The following is an 18,191-nucleotide window of genomic DNA, read 5'->3' on the forward strand; positions in this document are numbered from 1 at the left end:
GCCTGGGTAGGGTCTCAACCTCAGGTCTGGAAGTGCTTCTATGACCTGAGGTGGGTTTGTTCTGACTCAGAGAGGCAGCATGGAAGGGCCCTCCCTCTGGGCTTCAGGGGCTAACACCCTGTGTTTCTGTCCCCTGCTCTGGAGTTCCCGGCTGGGGTCGGGGAGGGGGCATTTTAAGGCCATGGTGACACAGTACCTCACATGTTTGTGGCTGAGGATTCCTGTGTGCTAGGCACCCAGGCCGGGGCTATGCCTGACCCTTGGGCCTTTGGTCTCTCAGGAGGACAGGAGTCCCAGAACGGCTGCTCTGGACCCAGAGCCAGGGGGTGGCCCGAATCTGGAGAGACCCCTGTCTGGCTGTTGAGACTCAGCCAAGTCCCCAGCAGAGGGTGTGCTTGCTTGTGGCCCTTTGTGCTCTGTGGGGTGTGGCTAAGGAACCCAGGGCTTGACCTCTGCGAAGACATGAGTGGGGGTGAGCTCCCATCTCTATTGGTGCCTGGAGTCACGGCTTGGTCTGAGATCAAGGTCAGGACTCAGGTGGGCCTGCGGACAAGGCTCAGAGAAGCTTGCTTTTTTAGCCTCCATGTGTCCAAGCCCTGGGAGGGGGCTGAGGCTGCTGGGAGGCTCTGGGAGGACTGGGTGGGTGCAGGGGCTGTTGAGCTGTCACAGCTGTGCCAGCCTGAGGGCAGCTGACAGGGAGGCGGGTACCCTGAGGGCCTTGGGTCCAGTCCCAGTGGTCAGGGCTGGGGCCCACAAGGGACCTTTTCATTCTCTTGTGGGGGAAGGAAGGGTTGGAGATTGGCTTTGACAGAGGAGGAATTGTGTGCCTTCCCACCCTGCATACCATCTCCAGTCACCCCTGGGGACACGGTTTGTGGGGGGCTTGGAGGAGAGTCAGATTAGTGTTGAGAGTGGAGCTTCCTACTAGCTGCTGTGGCATGTCCTCTACCTGCATGGAGCATGGCCCCTGACCCTTTGATTCTCTAGAGGATAATGTGCTCCTCTGGGATAAGTCCTGGGGAAGTGACTCCCGCATTCTTGGCCCCTTCTCTTCTTTAGTCAGTGTTTTTTGGAAAACCTTTCTGGACGCTGTCCAAGTTGGCCACTATGCTGGGAGGGCAGGGTGCAGAGGTGCTGAAGACACAGATCCTGTTCCTTGGGGCTCTCCAAGGCTGAGGCTTAGGGTGGGGAGACCTGCCCTGTGTCTGGGAGCTCTCTGCCTGGATTCTGAGGACCAAGGATCCCATAGGAGATGAGATTGGAACACCACGGGGTTGTGGGAGATCGGGGCTCTGACACTGTTCTCCCCAACAAGACCCTCTTCCTGGGCCTTGGGTTGGTGCCCCAGGAAGCCCTGGCCCCAGTTTTGGAAAGCAGTGAGCTGGGGGGCAGTGGCTCTCTACCCTGCCTGCACTTTGGAACTGCCCAGGGAACTTTACAAAATACAGATATCTGGGTGCCCCCTGCAGAGATTTGGACTGAATTAGTGGGTGGTGTGGGATTGCTGTGTGTCCCTTGGTGACTCTACTGTGCGGCAGGGCTTGAGGATCACTACCTGGAGAGGGGGTTTCTCAGGTCTCTCTGCCAGGCTGGCATCTCATATCACTCCCTGTGAGCCTCAGCTAGAATGGTCTTGACTGAGGCTGGGGTAGGGAAGCTGGAAAAACTTCTAGTTTCTTCTCACATCCAGGTCAAACAGAAATTATTTCTCAAACCCATCAGTTCCCAGCTTCTTCACTCAATGGGGTCCTCAACAAGTACAAGGGTCTAGGAGCTGGTTGTGTAGCTTTCCGTGTCCTGCCGAGGGCCTCCACACCTTTTGTCCCTTGTATTCTCAGTCCCTGGTGAATTGGGCAGAGCAGTGAGGTTCACACCCATTCTGCAGATGATGTGGAGCCTGGGGGTCACAGTGGAAGGCGCAGAGGTGGGACAGTCCACCTGGGTGGGAGCATCTTCCCAGCCCTGTTCTGTGGCTGTGGCTCTTCCTGTCCCCAGATCCTGAAGTATATCCTCAGTCGTGAGATCAAGGAGAAGCCACTCCGGAGCCTGTCCAGGAAGTTCACCGACTGGGCATATGGGCCTGTGTCATCCTCACTCTATGACCTCACCAATGTGGACACGACAACAGACAACTCAGTGCTGGAAATCATCGTCTACAACACCAACATTGATGTGAGTCCCTCGGGAGGGCTGGGCAAGAGCAGGGGATGAGGGGCTGGGCCTCAGGCCAGGTGCTTGGGGGCACTGGAAGGACCTGTGCCACTAGCTGGACATGTCTGTAGTCCTCCATTCCTTTGCCTCACTGGGCAGAGTCAATGCAGAAAGGGCAGGGCTAGAGCAGGTGCTGCGTTTACTTGTTCCCAGCTGGCCTTACACTGTACACTTTTGTGGTGGGGGTCTCCTGGCCCCAGAATCCTGGGCAGTGTGAGAGTGGGGGTGGGATGATTGGTATTGGTCTTCTCCATCTCGTCTCTCCCCCTCTTCCTTAATGGTTCTATAATCTCCCCTTCCCCCAGGGAAAGGCACAGCTAGAGCAATCAGGGAGGCCTTCCTGGAGGAGGCAAGATGGAGGAAAATCAGTGAAGTGGGAGGGAAAGAGAGAGGATCAGCAGTGAGAGGTTTTCAGCTTTTGGGGGGAAGTGAGGCAGCAGATTGGATCTGCATCGTCCACATGTTACCAAGAGTCACGCTTACCGGAGCCTGCTTTGTCTGGGGTCTCCCTGGACCTTCACAGCAGCCTGGTTGGTAGGGCAGTTTGACTGATATCAGTTCTAGGGATGAGGGAACTGAGGCCCCAGGAGTGTTGGAGGACTTCCCGAGGTCACACAGTGAGGGGGCCGAGCTGGGGCCAGTGACGGCCCTTCCCTCCCATAGGCCATGCTCCCCGCTGAGCAGCAGGTCCTCCCGCTGGAGCCCAGCTCCCATAGGGGTTGACTGCTGCCTGGGGGCTTTGGGAAGGAGCTCAGGGGCTGGAAGTTACCTTCCCAACGCTTCCAGCCAAACCGGTCCGTGGGAGAGACTGCCCCGTCTGCCTGGTTGGTGCTGACTCAGAGCTGCCTCGGAATGCGGCGCCTTGAAGGTGCTGGTGGCTTTCTACCCCCAGAACCGGCACGAGATGCTGACCCTGGAGCCCCTGCACACGCTGCTGCATATGAAGTGGAAGAAGTTCGCCAAGTACATGTTCTTCTTGTCCTTCTGCTTGTATTTCTTCTACAACATCACCCTGACTCTAGTCTCCTATTACCGCCCCCGGGAGGAGGAGGTACGGGGCCCCTGGAGGGAGGGGGGGCGGTCAGAGCTCCGGGAGCTTGGAATGAGCTGGGGGAGATGAAGAAACTGAGGCCCGGAATGACCAAGACGCTTGCACGGCATTCCCCAGTTGTCACCCTTCACAGCTTCTAGGGAACTGAGTATGTTTCTAGTGCTTAGCTATTGTGAGGGAAGTCTGGAAGGTTGGGAGATCCAGGCTCCACCTAAGTCTCGAGCTGATTGGGCCACAGGAAATGAGAGGAGCCCCCACTCTGGGCCTCAGTTTCCATCCATTACACGGGGCACGGAGTTTTGGCTTTGAGCGTCCTGTGAGTGGCTGGGTTCAGATGAACAAATGACACTGAGGAGTGAGGGGTTGTTAGCATGGGCAGTACTGTGTTCCTCACTATAGAGTCCTGGGTTCCACTGTGGGTGGGGACGGGCAGGGAGCTGCTGTTCTTTCTCTCACACTATACAGAGATTGGGCTCCGTGCTGGCTTCTGGCTCAACTAGAGGGTTTGCATGTGTATGTGCGTCATACCCCCAAAGCTGGCATTACCCCTGCCCGCCCTCTCATTCCCCATCTTGCACCCATCCATTCCTTCCCTTCTTCCCAGGCCCTCCCACACCCCTTGGCCCTGACACACAAGATGGGGTGGCTGCAACTGTTAGGAAGGATGTTCGTGCTCATCTGGGCCATGTGCATTTCTGTGAAAGAGGTGAGTGGGCTGCTAAGCCCTCGGGACTTGCTGCAAGGCAGGCAGGGAGATAACAGGCCTGCTTTGATCCACTCCCCTCTGCCTTAGGACGGAGGGCGGAGGGCTTTGGGGAGGCGCCGCCTTGCTTCCTTTCTAAGCTTTAGATTTCTTAGCTACAAAACGAGAATAAATAAATCAGCAGGTCTGTCCTGCCTCTTTATCCCTCCAGCCCTCATCCCTCTGTCCATCTATCAGCCATTTGTCTGCCTTCTCAGCCACTGTGACCCATCCTCCTGTCCCTCCATTCACCCATTCCATCACCTCTCTTGTTGACTCAGCCATTCATCTGAATGCCTAGCATTCTTCCTCACTGTCCTTCTATCCTTCGTCCATTTTCCGTCCTTCCATCTGTCTCTCAGTCAATTGCTTATCAGTCAATCCATCCAACCAATGAATCAACAGGGATATTCTGAACACTTTCTGTATATGGAGCCCTGAGGGATGTGAGAGGGAGGGAGGAAGTTTATCCTCTTTGAACTCACAGTCTTGTAGGAGATTTTACACAAACACCTGGACTTTAAAATAGAGAACGAAAAGGGACCTGTGTGGGATTCAGACCAGCCCTCAGAGGAAGCGAGATGGTTTGTGTGGGGACAGGAGAAGGAAGGAAAGCTTGAAAGCAGAGAGGGCATTTAGTTTGCGATGTGGGATTTGGCGTGAGGACATTGGAGAGGAAGTCATTATAGGGTGAGCATGGGGGGCAGCGTTAAAAAAGGCTCAGAGGTGGGAGAACTAAGCCATATAATTTTTTGTCTTTTTTTAAAACTAAAAATTTAATTCCAGTGTAGTTAGCATACAGTGTTCTATTAGTTTCAGGTGTGAAATATAGTGATTCAACAATTTTCTACATTACTCACTGCTCACCACAAGTGCCCTCCTTAATATCCATCATCTAATTCCTCCATCCTCCCCACTCCTTCCCCTCGGGTCATCGTCAGTTTGTTCTCCATAGTTCAGAGTTCATTTCTTGTTTTGTGTCTTTTTCTTTTTTTTCCTCTTTGCTCCTTTGTTTGATTTCTTAAGTTCCACATGTAACTGAAATCATACGGTATTTGTCTTTCTCTGACTGACTTATTTCACTTAGCATGATACTCTCTAGCTCCACCCATGTCATTGCAAATGGCAAAATTTTACTCTTTTTTTGTGGCTAATATTCCACTGTATATAGAGAGGACATCTTCTTTATCCATTCATCTATCAAGGACTCTTGGGCTGCTCCCGTAGTTTTGGCTGTTGTAAATATGCTGCAGTAAACATAGGGGTGCATGTATCCCTTTGATTTAGTGTTTTTATATTGTTTGGGCAAATATCCAGTAGCGCAATCACTGGATGGCAGGGTAGTTCTGTTTTTAACTTTATGAGGAACCTCCACACTGTTTTCCACGCTGTACCAGTTTGCATTCCCACCAACAGTGCACAAGCGTTCCTTCCTCTCCACATCTTCACCAGTACCTGTTGTTTCTTGTTTTTGGTTTTAGAAGCTAGGCCGTATTTGGGGAATAGCAGGGAATTGCGTGACTGTGCTGCTTCGCAGAGTCTGGGTGAGCATGAGGGGGAGAGTAAGAGATGTGAGAAGGTTTGGGGGTGTAGCCACTCCTAGCCTGGAGTTGCCTTTGCTCCCAAGCACAGGACCCTTCCATATCCCTCACCTAGGCTCTGGCTTGGCCTTCACACCCTCCCCCTCACTGAGTCCTGGTCCTGAGGAAACACGGCCTTCCTCAGATCCTCCAGTGAGAGGCATGGAGAGGGTGCAGCTTTTCTTTCCTTTTTGGCCTCAGGGCATCGCCATCTTCCTGCTGAGACCCTCAGATCTGCAATCCATTCTCTCTGATGCCTGGTTTCACTTTGTCTTGTAAGTAGATCTGTCCCATTTGGTCACCACTGCACAGGCAGGGCTGAAGTCCTGCATGGTGGCTGCTGTGTTGTCTGGAACAGCCCTTCTCCCACATCACCATGTCCCAGTCATTTTGCCATTGTCTGATGGCGAGGGACCTCCTCTCACTTCTAGTAAGAGAAACCTGTGGGTGCCTACGGAGAGGACTAGAAGACTCTGGTACACTGCCCACCATCAGGTCACAGTGATGACTGCCTCCACCCTGCCACAGAGCCCCGGGGGGCAGGTGGGGCAGAGAAGGCAGGAAGAAGAAAAGCCCCGCTGTTCATTTCCTAATGAAGGCATAGCCCGGCCTGTTCCTCCTAGTTGTATGGGGTCTAGAGGTTGCCATCTTGAACTCCATCAGATCGGACTGGAAAGCGCTAGAGAAATCATCGAGTCTCATCTGTAGGCATGAAAACTGAAGCCCAGAGCAGGGAAGTGAGCAACTAACAGTCAGGCAGAGCCTCAGTGGTGTCGAAGCCATTCCCAGCCTCTGAGTCCTCCTCACCCTGTGCTAAAGCAGGGTTGGCTACCACAGGGCCCTAGCCGGAAAGCCCAGCTCAGCAGCCTCTCCGAATTAGGTCATGTGCAGCTGACATCAGAGGCTTACGTGACCCCTGTCTCTAAATGGACAGAGGCTGATTCAGCACTGCAGCCATGAGAACTGGGCAGGATTTGCAGGGTAGGATGAAGAATGTTGGTCTCTATAGCTCTGTAGATCCCACCAAAGTCCCTCTTCTGAGCATTTGGGAAGCTGGATCTACAGGACTTTAAATCTTGCCCCACTGTTTCCAGATACCTCGGTGTACCAGTAGGTACCTTCCTTCTAGAGTCATGAACAGAATTCATCTCCATGGGCAAGTGGGGTACCCAGTTACTGCAGTAAGTGGATGGAACAGGTGCAGCCCTGCCCCATGAGAGAAGCCACATGGGAGTCTCCCACCTTTGAGAAAATATGATAATTCCAGAGAAGAATCCATTTATACAACCACTGGATTTAGTGCAGATGAAAGGCGCCAATCATTGTCCTGCTCTTCTGCTTCTTACATATTTTTTTAGTGATGAGGAAGGTAGATACATATTTCCTTATGTCAATCCAAACTGCATCGATTACCCAAACATTTGCTTTTCGCTGCACAAGAGAAACAAGTTTGCCTGTGTCCTAACTTTAGTTAGATATTTTATGATCGTGGAGACTGTCTGAAGTTATAAGCCACGGAGCTTTTGATCTAGACGTCTGCATAACTGATGATGTAGCACTGTTTAGGAGTAGATTTTAATCCTGTTTGCTTGTTATATATTGAACTTTAAAGATTTTAATGGTAGTAAAATGTACATAACATGAAAGTTGCCATCTTAACCATTTTAAGTGTACAGTTCAATACTGGTAAATACATTCATATTGTTATGCAACCAGTCTCTGTTTAGCATATCTACCATTTAGCATATATTATAGTTTTAAAAAAGATTTTAAAAAGTAGGATGTGGGGGACTTTTGTTATGATTGTCTTTTAAGTATAGACATTGTCAGCCTTTGGCATTTTTGTTAAAAATGCAACCGTGTACTGTATCCTTAGTCTACCCAATGGTTCCCTGATCTATGCGGGGGATCAGAAATCACATGGGTAATTTAAAAAATATGGGCTTCTGAACCAGAATCTCCTTGAGTCCCAGGGGTCTGTATTTTTAGAAAGTCCCGGTGAGCTGCAGCCAGCCCACTGCAAGCTCTGACTCACACCTGGCAATGGCATCTGCGAGGCTGGATCTTAGACATAGTCCAGAGGGCCTGGGGCAGCCTCACCAGTCACTTGAGCATTACCCACCAGGGGGCTGGCACAGGGAAGGGGGCAACGGTTTACGGGAGGCTGGGGTTTGAGTGTCTACCCTGATGCTGAGGAGGAGTGAGTAAGGCCCTTGTCTCCTGTGTCTCCTGAACAGTTTTGTCCAGGCTGTGCTCGTGGTACTGTCTGTCTTCTTGTACTTGTTTGCCTACAAGGAGTATCTTGCCTGCCTTGTGCTGGCTATGGCCCTGGGCTGGGCAAACATGCTCTACTACACGCGGGGATTCCAGTCCATGGGCATGTACAGCGTCATGATCCAGAAGGTGCGTTGGAGGCTTCCGAGCATCACAGACATGCAGGCGCCACAGTGGGGGAACCCTCAGGAAATGGCCGTTTTTCAGATGGGGAAACAGGTCTGCAGAGCAAAAGAAGCTGGTCCTGTGGGCAAGCCTCTGCTCTTTCTCCCAAACAGCACTGTCCCCCTTTGCTCAAGCTTTAAGTGTCCAGACCTTAAAACGGCTGCGGTACCTGGGCTTGTTGGGCACGGAAGGAATACACTGTATGGAGAATTGGTCCTCACCCCCAGGCAGTGGTGTGCTGGTAACTAATTAACAGCCAGCTCTCTGAGAAAAATGCCTACACATGCACAGGTATTGTGTTTATGATAGGTTTTATTATGGAAAGGATGAGTAGTACATCATTAACAAATAATGAACTGTATAATGCTATTTATTATCAATTCCACATACCTAGTTGAATGTGGCAGAACAATTGGTTGATTTTTGCTGGACTCCTCTGTCTGTTGCTGATCTGTGGTTGCAAGTGACAGAGTGTTATTGCAACATCAGTGTGGTGGTTGTTTAGTTTAAGGAGTAAGATGAAAGTGAAGCAGTGCAGCCTTATGTGGGAACTTCCCCTGTTTGTCAACAATGGGAGCCACTTAGTTGCTGAATTGGATAAGTTTTCAAATATCCTAAGATTATTTCATTAATGTTACTGTGTTATTCACGACACAACAGCTGCAGATAGGAATAGGACACATTTTAAAGTTTAATCTGCCTTAACATTTTCTCCATTACTGTCAAATCTAGATCTAGACTATCTGCAAAGTAATGAGTCTATGATTTGTCCCATGGTGTAAATTTCCATGGTGTAAATCCTTCCATGGTTGATTTCCAGCTACCACTATGGCATCGATGAACACAGAGTTGGAAAGAGATGCACAGTAACTCATTACACAGTATGTACGCCATGGCTGTCAGAGATGTAGATAGCCCTAATAGCTTAGGTAATTATAAAATGAGTGATGAGGTTTGAATATTTATTATCTTTGTTTTTACTATAATTTACTTAATTATAAGTTTATGTGATTTAATTTTTAATAATGGCTCTGTTTAACAACCAGCCTACAAAACTGATGAAAATGTAACCATCAGCTCTTATGAGCAGGCGTGAGCTGGTTCCAGCACATCACTGCCCCCAGGAAGTGTGAGGATTTTAGACATGAGACTCTCTGAAAAAATGTGCTCATGTATGGGCTGAATCATGAAGGACAGAGGCAGACTGTGTTCCAGGAGGGAGGAGGGAAGGGAGCAGGAACAGGAGGGAAGGCTTCTTGGAGGAGATGGGGCTCAGAGGAGACCTTTGGAGCACCAGCAGGATTTGGCTAGGGGAAGGAGAATGGTTTGAGGGAAGGCATGGTGAGGGTGGGTGCTGGGTGAGGGTGGGAAGCAGTAAGGAGATCAGGATCTAGGGAATATGTGACCAAAGCTTACTCTTGAATCATGTTTCTCCCTTTATAGGTCATTTTGCATGATGTTCTGAAGTTCTTATTTGTATATATCGTGTTCTTACTTGGATTTGGAGTAGGTAATTGATTTATAAATAATAGGAACTTCCACATTTGTAAAGCACTTTATACAGATGTTAAAATGACAAAGCACACAGCAACCTCAGCAAGTTATGTCACCTACCAGTGGAGCATTTGCCATGCTTAGCATTTTCCAAGCATTGTCTTTTTACTTGTCTCAGTATCTCCACCAAGGGGGAGTCATCATCCTGGATCATAAGGTAATGGAGGCTTAGAACCAGACCTGTCACTCTTGTCTACCCACACTGTGTGGATGCCTCCCACGTCTACATCCAGCATCTTATGTGGCCCTCACAACCTGAGAGAGGCTTGGCAGATGGTTTTGGCCCCATTTTATAGAAGGGAAGCTAAGAAGTTTGCAGAAATGTAACTGATGGTTTTTGAAAAATAGGAGTAAATTAATGCACTGAGGTAAGCTCCTTTGGCTCCCCCACATCATGTTATTTGCAGTTTGCTTCAGATATATCTGTGGGAGCCTCTGCTCTCCTGGACTGGGGATGGGGAGCCCCCTCTTAAAGTCTCTTCATTTGTACAACCTGATTTTATTTCTAACTTCTACATAGAGAGGTATCATTGTATTTTCCCATGCCAGTTCTCCCCCATGCCCCTATGCCACCACTACCCACCCCCCCTCATGATCATTGGCATTTGAAACTAGGCAGCATTCCCATCTTCTGGTTTTTGCTGGGCCACGGTGTGCTTATTTATTTTCTCCTTCACTAGCTTGTTTATTCATTCACCCATTTACTCACTGATTAATTTGACCATCCATCCATCTATCCATTTAGCAATGAGCCACTGCTATGGCATGTTGGAAGGAAGAGAAGAAAAGGGCCCAGGTTTTGGCCAGGGAATCTCCCTACAGAGCATGAACAAGAGACTCAGGACCTTATGGTTTTGGAGGAGATGACCCAGGCTACAGGAAGTTGGAGAACTAGGGATACATGTAGATTATAGTTGGCAACTCTGCAAGGCTGTGAGTGATCAAGGGCTGAATGGCAGGGTAGAGGAGGGAGAGAAGAGTGTGGGCTTCATTAGGCAGGAAGGGCTTTCTGCAGGAGATCAAGGCAGAGGACCCGCATGGTAAAGCTTCCAGGAAGCTGAGGCTAGAGGCAAAATCTAAATGACCAGAGGGGATGAGGCAGTAGGCTTGCAGTGTGTGTGTGTGTGTTGGGGGGGGGGGGCATGTGTGTATGTGCAAGTATGCATGAGTTTATTGGGTAATTAGCCAGGCACAGTGCCAGAGGAGAAACCCTATTGTGTCCTCCCAGCCCTAGCCTCGCTGATCGAGAAGTGTCCCAGTGACAACAAGGACTGCAGCTCCTATGGCAGCTTCAGTGACGCGGTGCTGGAACTCTTTAAGCTCACCATAGGCCTGGGTGACCTGAACATACAGCAGAACTCCAAGTACCCCATCCTCTTTCTGTTCCTGCTCATCACCTATGTCATCCTTACCTTTGTCCTCCTCCTCAACATGCTCATTGCCCTGATGGGAGAAACAGTGGAGAATGTCTCCAAGGAGAGTGAGCGCATCTGGCGTCTACAGGTGAGCCTGGCAGAGACTCGGCATGGGGGTCTTCACAGGGACTCAGTTCAGCACATGGTATTGACAACTGTCTGTGCCAGTGGATCTGCGGCGGGGCCTGGGAATCTGCACAAGCTCTGCGTGGTTGGCCAGGTTCTGGGAAACTCTGTCTAGGTTCCTTAAGTATAAGGTCTAGGCAATGTGACTGGACAACAGCACATGTGAGACAAACTCAGGCATATGGGCATGCTCTGCTCAGTCAATGGTGTGATATGTGGATGTTGATATACGACTTGCATATAGATTGCATTAAGAGGAGTATAGGGTATAGGGCAATGGAGATGACCATTCTGCACTCCTCAGTCCTGGCTGCAACATTCCTTACATGCTGGGGGCTTTACACACTGAGGACACTAACCCACAGGATGGTCCAGAGCTGGTTTCCAGGTCTGGGAGAGGACTGGAAACTGTGTCTCAATAAATGGTATTGGGACTAGGGTTGAAGAAGGTGAGAGTTTCTTCAGATATCTGCAGAGCTACTTGTGAAGGAACAGCTTCCTTCTGTGGCCCCAGAAGGTAGAACTGAGGTATATGGGGCAAGAACAGGGAGAAAAGCTTTGATTTGACACATGGAAGTTTCCAATGATTATGGCCTTCTTAATGGGTTTGTCGATTGCATTCAGAAGAGACTTGACAAATTATCGACAGCAAAACTGCTGAGGTCATTCCAAGCCTGGCATGCGGGTGGAACTATGTCATGTCTGCACCTTTCTTCACCGTAGGATCCCAGGATCCTAATATTTTCAGTTAGGAAGCTCCTGGACTCCCAGAAACATTGTTTATGTTGTGTGGTTTCTTTTAAAAGATTTTATTTATCTATTTATTTGAGAGACCGAGCACAGTAGTGGGGGTAGGGGCAGAGGGAGAAGCAGGATCCCCACTGAGCAGAGACCCCAACATGAGGCTCCATCCCAGGACCCCAGGATCATGACCTGAGCCCAAGGCAGATGCTTAACCCACTGAGCCACCGAGGCGCCTGTATGTTGTGTTTAAAGCAATTCATACCTTTCCCAAACTTCCTGGTTTTCATTTTGAATTCTGTGGAATAGCTGAACCCTCAGGATCTATGCATTAAGCATTCAGTGGAGGTGGAGCTGGCTGTTTGGTGGCAGGTGTGCATGTATGTGTGTGTGTGTGTGTGTGTGTGTGGGGTGGGGTGGCTGCCTGCACATTCACACGGAGCTGTGTTCCTGGGCTGGCTCTGCATTGATGTGCCTGATTAGGCCTATTTATGTCCCCAGAGAGCCAGGACGATTTTGGAGTTTGAGAAGATGTTACCAGAATGGCTGCGGAGCAGATTCCGGATGGGAGAGCTGTGTAAAGTAGCAGAGGAAGATTTCCGGCTGTGTTTGCGGTAACAAAGGGGGGTGGGGGGGCCTTGGGGGCGGTCTTTGGGTGGGGAAAGGGAGATGAGTCAGTGGGTGTCAGAGAAACAGTGCTGCCACTTGCTTCCCAATCCACGGTGACATGGAATTTGCTCAGGACATGGAATTTGCTCCTGCGGGGTCGCTGGCGCTGGGACAAGGCTTCTCAAGCTCCGAAGGCAGAGGGAAGGAGACTGCTGGCAGCATTCGCCTCTCTGCCCCTGGCTGATGCCCGCAGGGCCTCCCCTCATCCAGCATCTGCTTTAGGAAAGATTTGCCGGCCTGGCACTTCTTGTCCTTCTCTGTACCCTGTGTGGGTTTGTGTGACACCAGGGGACCTGAGGCATGTTTTGTCACTGTCAAATGGAAAGTGAGACAGTGACTTTGGACAGATATCAAGCTTTTTGGCTTTTGAAAAGTACTTGCCAATGCCATGACCGACTTTTCGGATGAGTCTACCTCTCCCTCCCCTGTCTGGCTGCCTGACCTTACACACTGCCCTCTGCATGTAACCTTACCATGCTCACCACCATTCCCAGCTATATAACCCTTACCCAAACAATATCTCTCATGTCCACACCCTCGTCCTAGAGATGTTCCCTGAATGTGAACTTCAGCCAAACCATTGCCTCCAGTTGCAATCTAGAGCCTTAGACTCTGCTTATTCTTATTGGGGTTTGAACCCTAACCACTTTCTCCAAGTACAACCCTAACCCTTAACTCTAAACTTCTAAACTTCTTCAAGTTTAGTCCTCACACCATCATATCTCAGCCTGGGCCATCTCTCCTCCTTCCCAGGGACTGCCTCTCACCAGTAAGGCACAGCTGTTGCTGTCTGAAGATGTCCCTTTGACAGTGTCTGGGCCCCACACACTGGGAGGGGGACTGACTCCTAGAAGTATGGGGAAATGGAGACTTGCCTGGGTTTCAAACTCTAAAAATCTGACATGACCATGTGAGGCCAGGGTCCCAGATCCCCAGGATGGACAGAGGGGAGCTGTCTGGAACACCCTAAATGCCATGTTTGCATTTAATGAGGTGCAACTGAGAAGTAGTGAGAATGATTATTACACTTGCAGGATCAATGAGGTGAAGTGGACTGAATGGAAAACGCATGTCTCCTTCCTCAATGAAGACCCAGGGCCTGGGCGACGAACAGGTACTGTTGCTGTCAGGAAGTCTGATGGCCACGCCTGTCTGGCCATGTGACCTTGGGCAAATTGTGTCTGAGGGCCCTGATTTTCCCCATCTGCAAAATGCGAGGGCTGAATTAAATGGGTTCTCAGGTCCTTTTCAGCTGTGACATTGTACAACCCTAGCTGGAATAAATTTTAAAAATTGGGTGGTGAAAAAGAATTAGGTGGTACACTGGAGATGGAAGCCCTCGTTGCAGAGCATTGCTTTTCTAAAATAGTGGTTTTGGTGTTTTTTGGTGTTTTGTATTTTTAAGCAGATTTCAACAAAATCCAAGATTCTTCCAGGAGCAACAGCAAAACCACCCTCAATGCATTTGATGAAATAGATGAATTTCCGGAAACTTCAGTGTAGAAGCAGAATCCAGAGCTGGTGTGAGCACGGGCCGTCTGATGCTGCAGGCTGAGTCCTGGGTCTTGGGTCCTGGGTCCTTGGTCCTGGGTCTGCGCTGAGGCCTACAGAGCCATGGTGCCTTCGCACGAGTGCCCAGGAACGGAAAGCACCTTTACACTGAGTGCGTGGCCGAACTGAGAGGCTGTCGATCTGAGTGGGAAACACCTTGGATTTTTTTTTTTTTCTTTACTCAGCAAAGGGTTTGTGCAAACACATAGCAGGCAGCCCTGAGCCTGGGAGGACTCCCTGAAGTCCAGGGTGAGGCCACTGGGCTCAGCAACTGCAGGCCAGCTTGGCTTGGAGAGAGGGGTGGCAGGGAAGGGGCAGAGAGGCCTGGGGAACAGAATTTCCTTCCTGACAACATCTGCTTGATGGGTGGGGCCCACACATTCCACTGTCTCCCTTCCTGTGACTGGGTCTCCTGAATTTAAGAGATTCTTGATCCCATCCCAGAACAAACAGGGCGCTGAACTCAGTCGGATGTCCTAGGGGAGGAGAGGACTGAACTATGGGACTGCCCTTCCCAACCCTTCAGGGAACAGGAAACTACCCTTGGAATGGGTGCTTTGGGACCCCAAGGCTCCAACTGTCTCAAACCGAGAGACGTTTTTAGTAGACTAATTAACACAGGGTTTTTATTTTCAATAGAGAAAAGACATTTCAGTTTTGGAGGAAAGTTACTTCAGATGAAGTATGTCATTTTAAAAGCTGAGAAACAGATTTGGGGATTTGGGGCTGCATATAAGTATTATATACTTGGCCTTGGGGTGGCCAGAGCAGGGACAAAAAGCTTTTCTTTACACACAAAAAAGTCCACAGGAGATGTGACAGGCAGGGTCTGTGTGGGCCATTGTGACCTGGGTGGAAGAGCTTGGCTCTTGTCCTTGTCCTGGCCCTGTCATCACACATGCCTCCCAGCTGGGAGTGTGGCTTCGTCTGACACAGAAATAGCAGCTGCTCTGTTTATATGGTCTTAAATCTCAGAGGTTACTATTCTACGTCAGTATTTCTCATTGGAGGAATTTAACAAACTACCTGAAATGCTCTGGTATTAAATATTTTTGTTAACTGTGAATTTTGAGGCTGAGGGGAAGGAGTGTGAGAAAGGAGTATTTGCCAAGACATAGGGCTGCTTTTTAGAGCCTTCTCCTCTGATTTCCTCCCCCCGAAATTACACAGAGTCAGTCTGGAACAGAGGTCAAGTGGGGATGGAAGACTTCTGGGTCACTGGCACCTAAACAACCATAAAATCCCCTCTGCATTAGGTATCTGGTAAAAGGATTCATGTGGGAATTTTAGAGGTGGAATTATAAAGATATTAACCATGAATTTTAATTTTAAAAGGCATAAAACTAAATTTGGCCTTTAGACAACTTGGCAGTTGGCTAGTGAATCTGCCGTGAGGCAAACTGAGGAGTGCTGGCCAAACAGTCCACTCTGGGCTGCTCTGTGTGCCAACTTCTCTGGGTGAGTGGCCGCTTGGCCTTTGTGCCCCTTGGGGGCCGGGGCTGGGAGAGGTGAGGTGGGTCGAGGATGAGCCTGAGACCCGCACAGTCCGCGGCAGCCTCTGCACTCTCAGCTGAAGCCAACCAGGGCTCTAAGCCGTGGTGCTCAGATCAAGCTCTGGTTGTGAGCAGGGGTAGCAGGGACTAGGCATGTTCTCTGGAAAGGGAAGATTGGGGGAGGAGGATCATCATGGAGGCAGGAGGAGCACATGCATTCCAGATGGGTGGGAATGGTGCCAAGGAAATTTCAAGGACAAAGATTTTGGTTCCATTCAGTCTAGCAACTGCTCCAGATATTGGGGATGTTTAAGTAGAACTTATTAGGGATGCTGTTAAAGATTACAATCAGATGGATGGACTTTGAGATCCTTCTAGCCTGGAGATCAGCCTCCTGTATCTGGAGTCCCCTACTTGTACACCGCCAAAGCAAATGTCCTGGTCTGAAGGGCAGCCATTTGGATCCATGGTGCCATGGTCTGGGAATTCAGAATTGTTTTGATTTGGATAATAATGGATAAAGTCACACAACTCTCCATTTCTGACTTAATACAAGCTAGGACAGGGGGGTGAGGCAGATGGAAATTAATAATGGGATCTTGGTCTTCTCACACATCTGGAGAGCTGTTCTCTGTGAGTCTGGATGGAATATGTTGGCAGGGACATTTTTTGTACCATATTCATCTCTCAAAGGGTTTTGGCCTAGATTATCTGGGCCTTGGTAGGTTTACCAAGGCAAAAGGAAGCAATGAGTCAAAGATCATTGGTTTGAAAAATCAGTTCCCTTATTTTACACCTGGAAACTAAAGCCCAGAAAGGAAAATGGATTTGTTTAAAACCACGCAGGAAGTCACATCAGAGCTGTTGAAGCTGCAGTGTTCTGACTCCTGGGCCACAGGTATCTCCCAGCACCATTTGTTTTTTTAGCACATTCAGGAAATTTGAACCCCACTCTGTGCTTGCCACACATGTTATGTCAGGCGGCTAAGGCTTTTTGCTCAGATGATTCATGTTGGCAGTTTCCATTGTCCCAGTGAGCCCTATGACAGATTTGAAATTCAAGTGTGCACATAGCTGTGTACATACCACACACATACACACACACCGCACTGAATCCACGGTCATATTGGGACATCTTAAAACTTCATGATTTATATTTCAGTAATTTAAGGGGTGGGCATTTCCCAAGGATGGAATCTCCCATGCTCAGATAATGGCTGTGGCTGAGAATTTTCCTTTGCCTACACTGCCTTAGGAAGGATCTATTATTTTGACATCGTGTGATGTATGTTTAGAATAAACATGGTGCTTGCCTTCCTCACTGGGATGTAGCAGAAAGTGGACAAGGTTGTACTGTGAAGTATTAAGCTCCTAGAAGGCTCCTGCCTAAGAGAGTCCAGTATTACTAAAGTCCCTTTCCTTCCCTGAGGCCTGCTTGAACTGTGTCTTCTGGCTCCGGGCGGGGCCTGGGTCGATGGGCCGTTATCCCGGTCTATAAGCCATACTTGAGTTTTGCATTGATTTACATGTTTATACTGTGATCTTGATCCCAAACATAGACTTGTCACCTCGTTCTCATTGAATGTGCCTGATCATTGTAAATTTTAATTCACATACTTGTTCTCAGTGTTGTGTGTGTGTGAAACTCTGTGTTTAATTAACTAGTCACAAATAGAGTAAGAACATTTTAGCACCTTTGAAGAAGTGCTTTTATGATTTCTAATAAATATTTATTTTGCCTTGTTATGATCATAGTTTATCCTTGTCTTAGGTATGCCACCATGAAGACCAAGGGGTGGTCTGTAAAGAAGAAGAAGCCCACTTTTTGTACCTGAAATAGTATTATCGGTCCTAGGACAGAGTCAGCACATTGAGACATTTAGGTCACCTTTGTATACGTTTACATCTGACAGTGTATTGATGGCCAGTACCCCATTTGAACCACTCAACAATTCCAGAACCAGTTTGAGTCAAAGGAGACTAAGGGAGTTGAAATGAGATGCCCAAGGAATCAGCCAGAAAGTGTTAGCAGTTCAGGCCACATGACCCCCAAGCAGTGCTCTATCCATCATGTCCTGCTGGCTATCAACTTATTTTGTGTAGATATAAAATCATGGCTCCTCTCGGTGTCCATCAAAAGATGAATGGATAAAGAAGATGTGGTCTATGTATACAATGGAATATTACTCAGCCATTAGGAACGACAAATACCCACCTTTTGCTTCCATGTGGATGGACCTGGAGGGTATTATGCTGAGTGAAGTAAGTCAATCGGAAAAGGACAAACATTACATGATCTCATTCATTTGGGGAATATAAACATTAGTGAAAGGGAATAAAGGGAAAGGAGAGAAAATGAGTGAAAATATCAGTGAGGGTGACAAAACACGAGAGACACCTAACTGGGAAATGAACAAGGGGTAGTGGTAGGGGAGGTGGGCGGAGGGTTGGGGTGACTGGGTGATGGGCACTGAGGGGGGCACTTGGTGGGATGAGCACTAGGTGTTATGCTATATGTTGGCAAATTGAACTCCAATAAAAAAAATAAAAAGTAAAAAAAGTAAAAAGTAAGATTTGGAAGAAAAAATAAAAATAAAATAAAATAAAATAAAATAAAAT

General features: G+C 48.8%; 1 protein-coding gene across 1 annotated transcript in view; it reads left to right on the forward strand.

The window, feature by feature from the left end:
- Positions 1 to 17,322, forward strand: part of TRPV3 (transient receptor potential cation channel subfamily V member 3) — a 36,436-nt gene extending 19,114 nt beyond the window's left edge. Inside the window, exons 9-18 of the mRNA XM_072778985.1 lie at positions 1,996 to 2,172; positions 3,104 to 3,262; positions 3,867 to 3,968; positions 5,786 to 5,859; positions 7,822 to 7,987; positions 9,467 to 9,533; positions 10,806 to 11,080; positions 12,361 to 12,473; positions 13,563 to 13,642; positions 13,937 to 17,322. Coding sequence (XP_072635086.1) covers positions 1,996 to 2,172; positions 3,104 to 3,262; positions 3,867 to 3,968; positions 5,786 to 5,859; positions 7,822 to 7,987; positions 9,467 to 9,533; positions 10,806 to 11,080; positions 12,361 to 12,473; positions 13,563 to 13,642; positions 13,937 to 14,031 — 1,308 coding nt within the window. The 3' untranslated portion in view covers positions 14,032 to 17,322. The remainder of the gene's footprint in view (positions 1 to 1,995; positions 2,173 to 3,103; positions 3,263 to 3,866; positions 3,969 to 5,785; positions 5,860 to 7,821; positions 7,988 to 9,466; positions 9,534 to 10,805; positions 11,081 to 12,360; positions 12,474 to 13,562; positions 13,643 to 13,936) is intronic.
- The last annotated feature ends 869 nt before the right edge of the window (positions 17,323 to 18,191 follow it).

Source organism: Canis lupus, chromosome 16 (genome assembly GCF_048164855.1).
Source record: "Canis lupus baileyi chromosome 16, mCanLup2.hap1, whole genome shotgun sequence".
Lineage (NCBI taxonomy): Eukaryota > Metazoa > Chordata > Mammalia > Carnivora > Canidae > Canis > Canis lupus.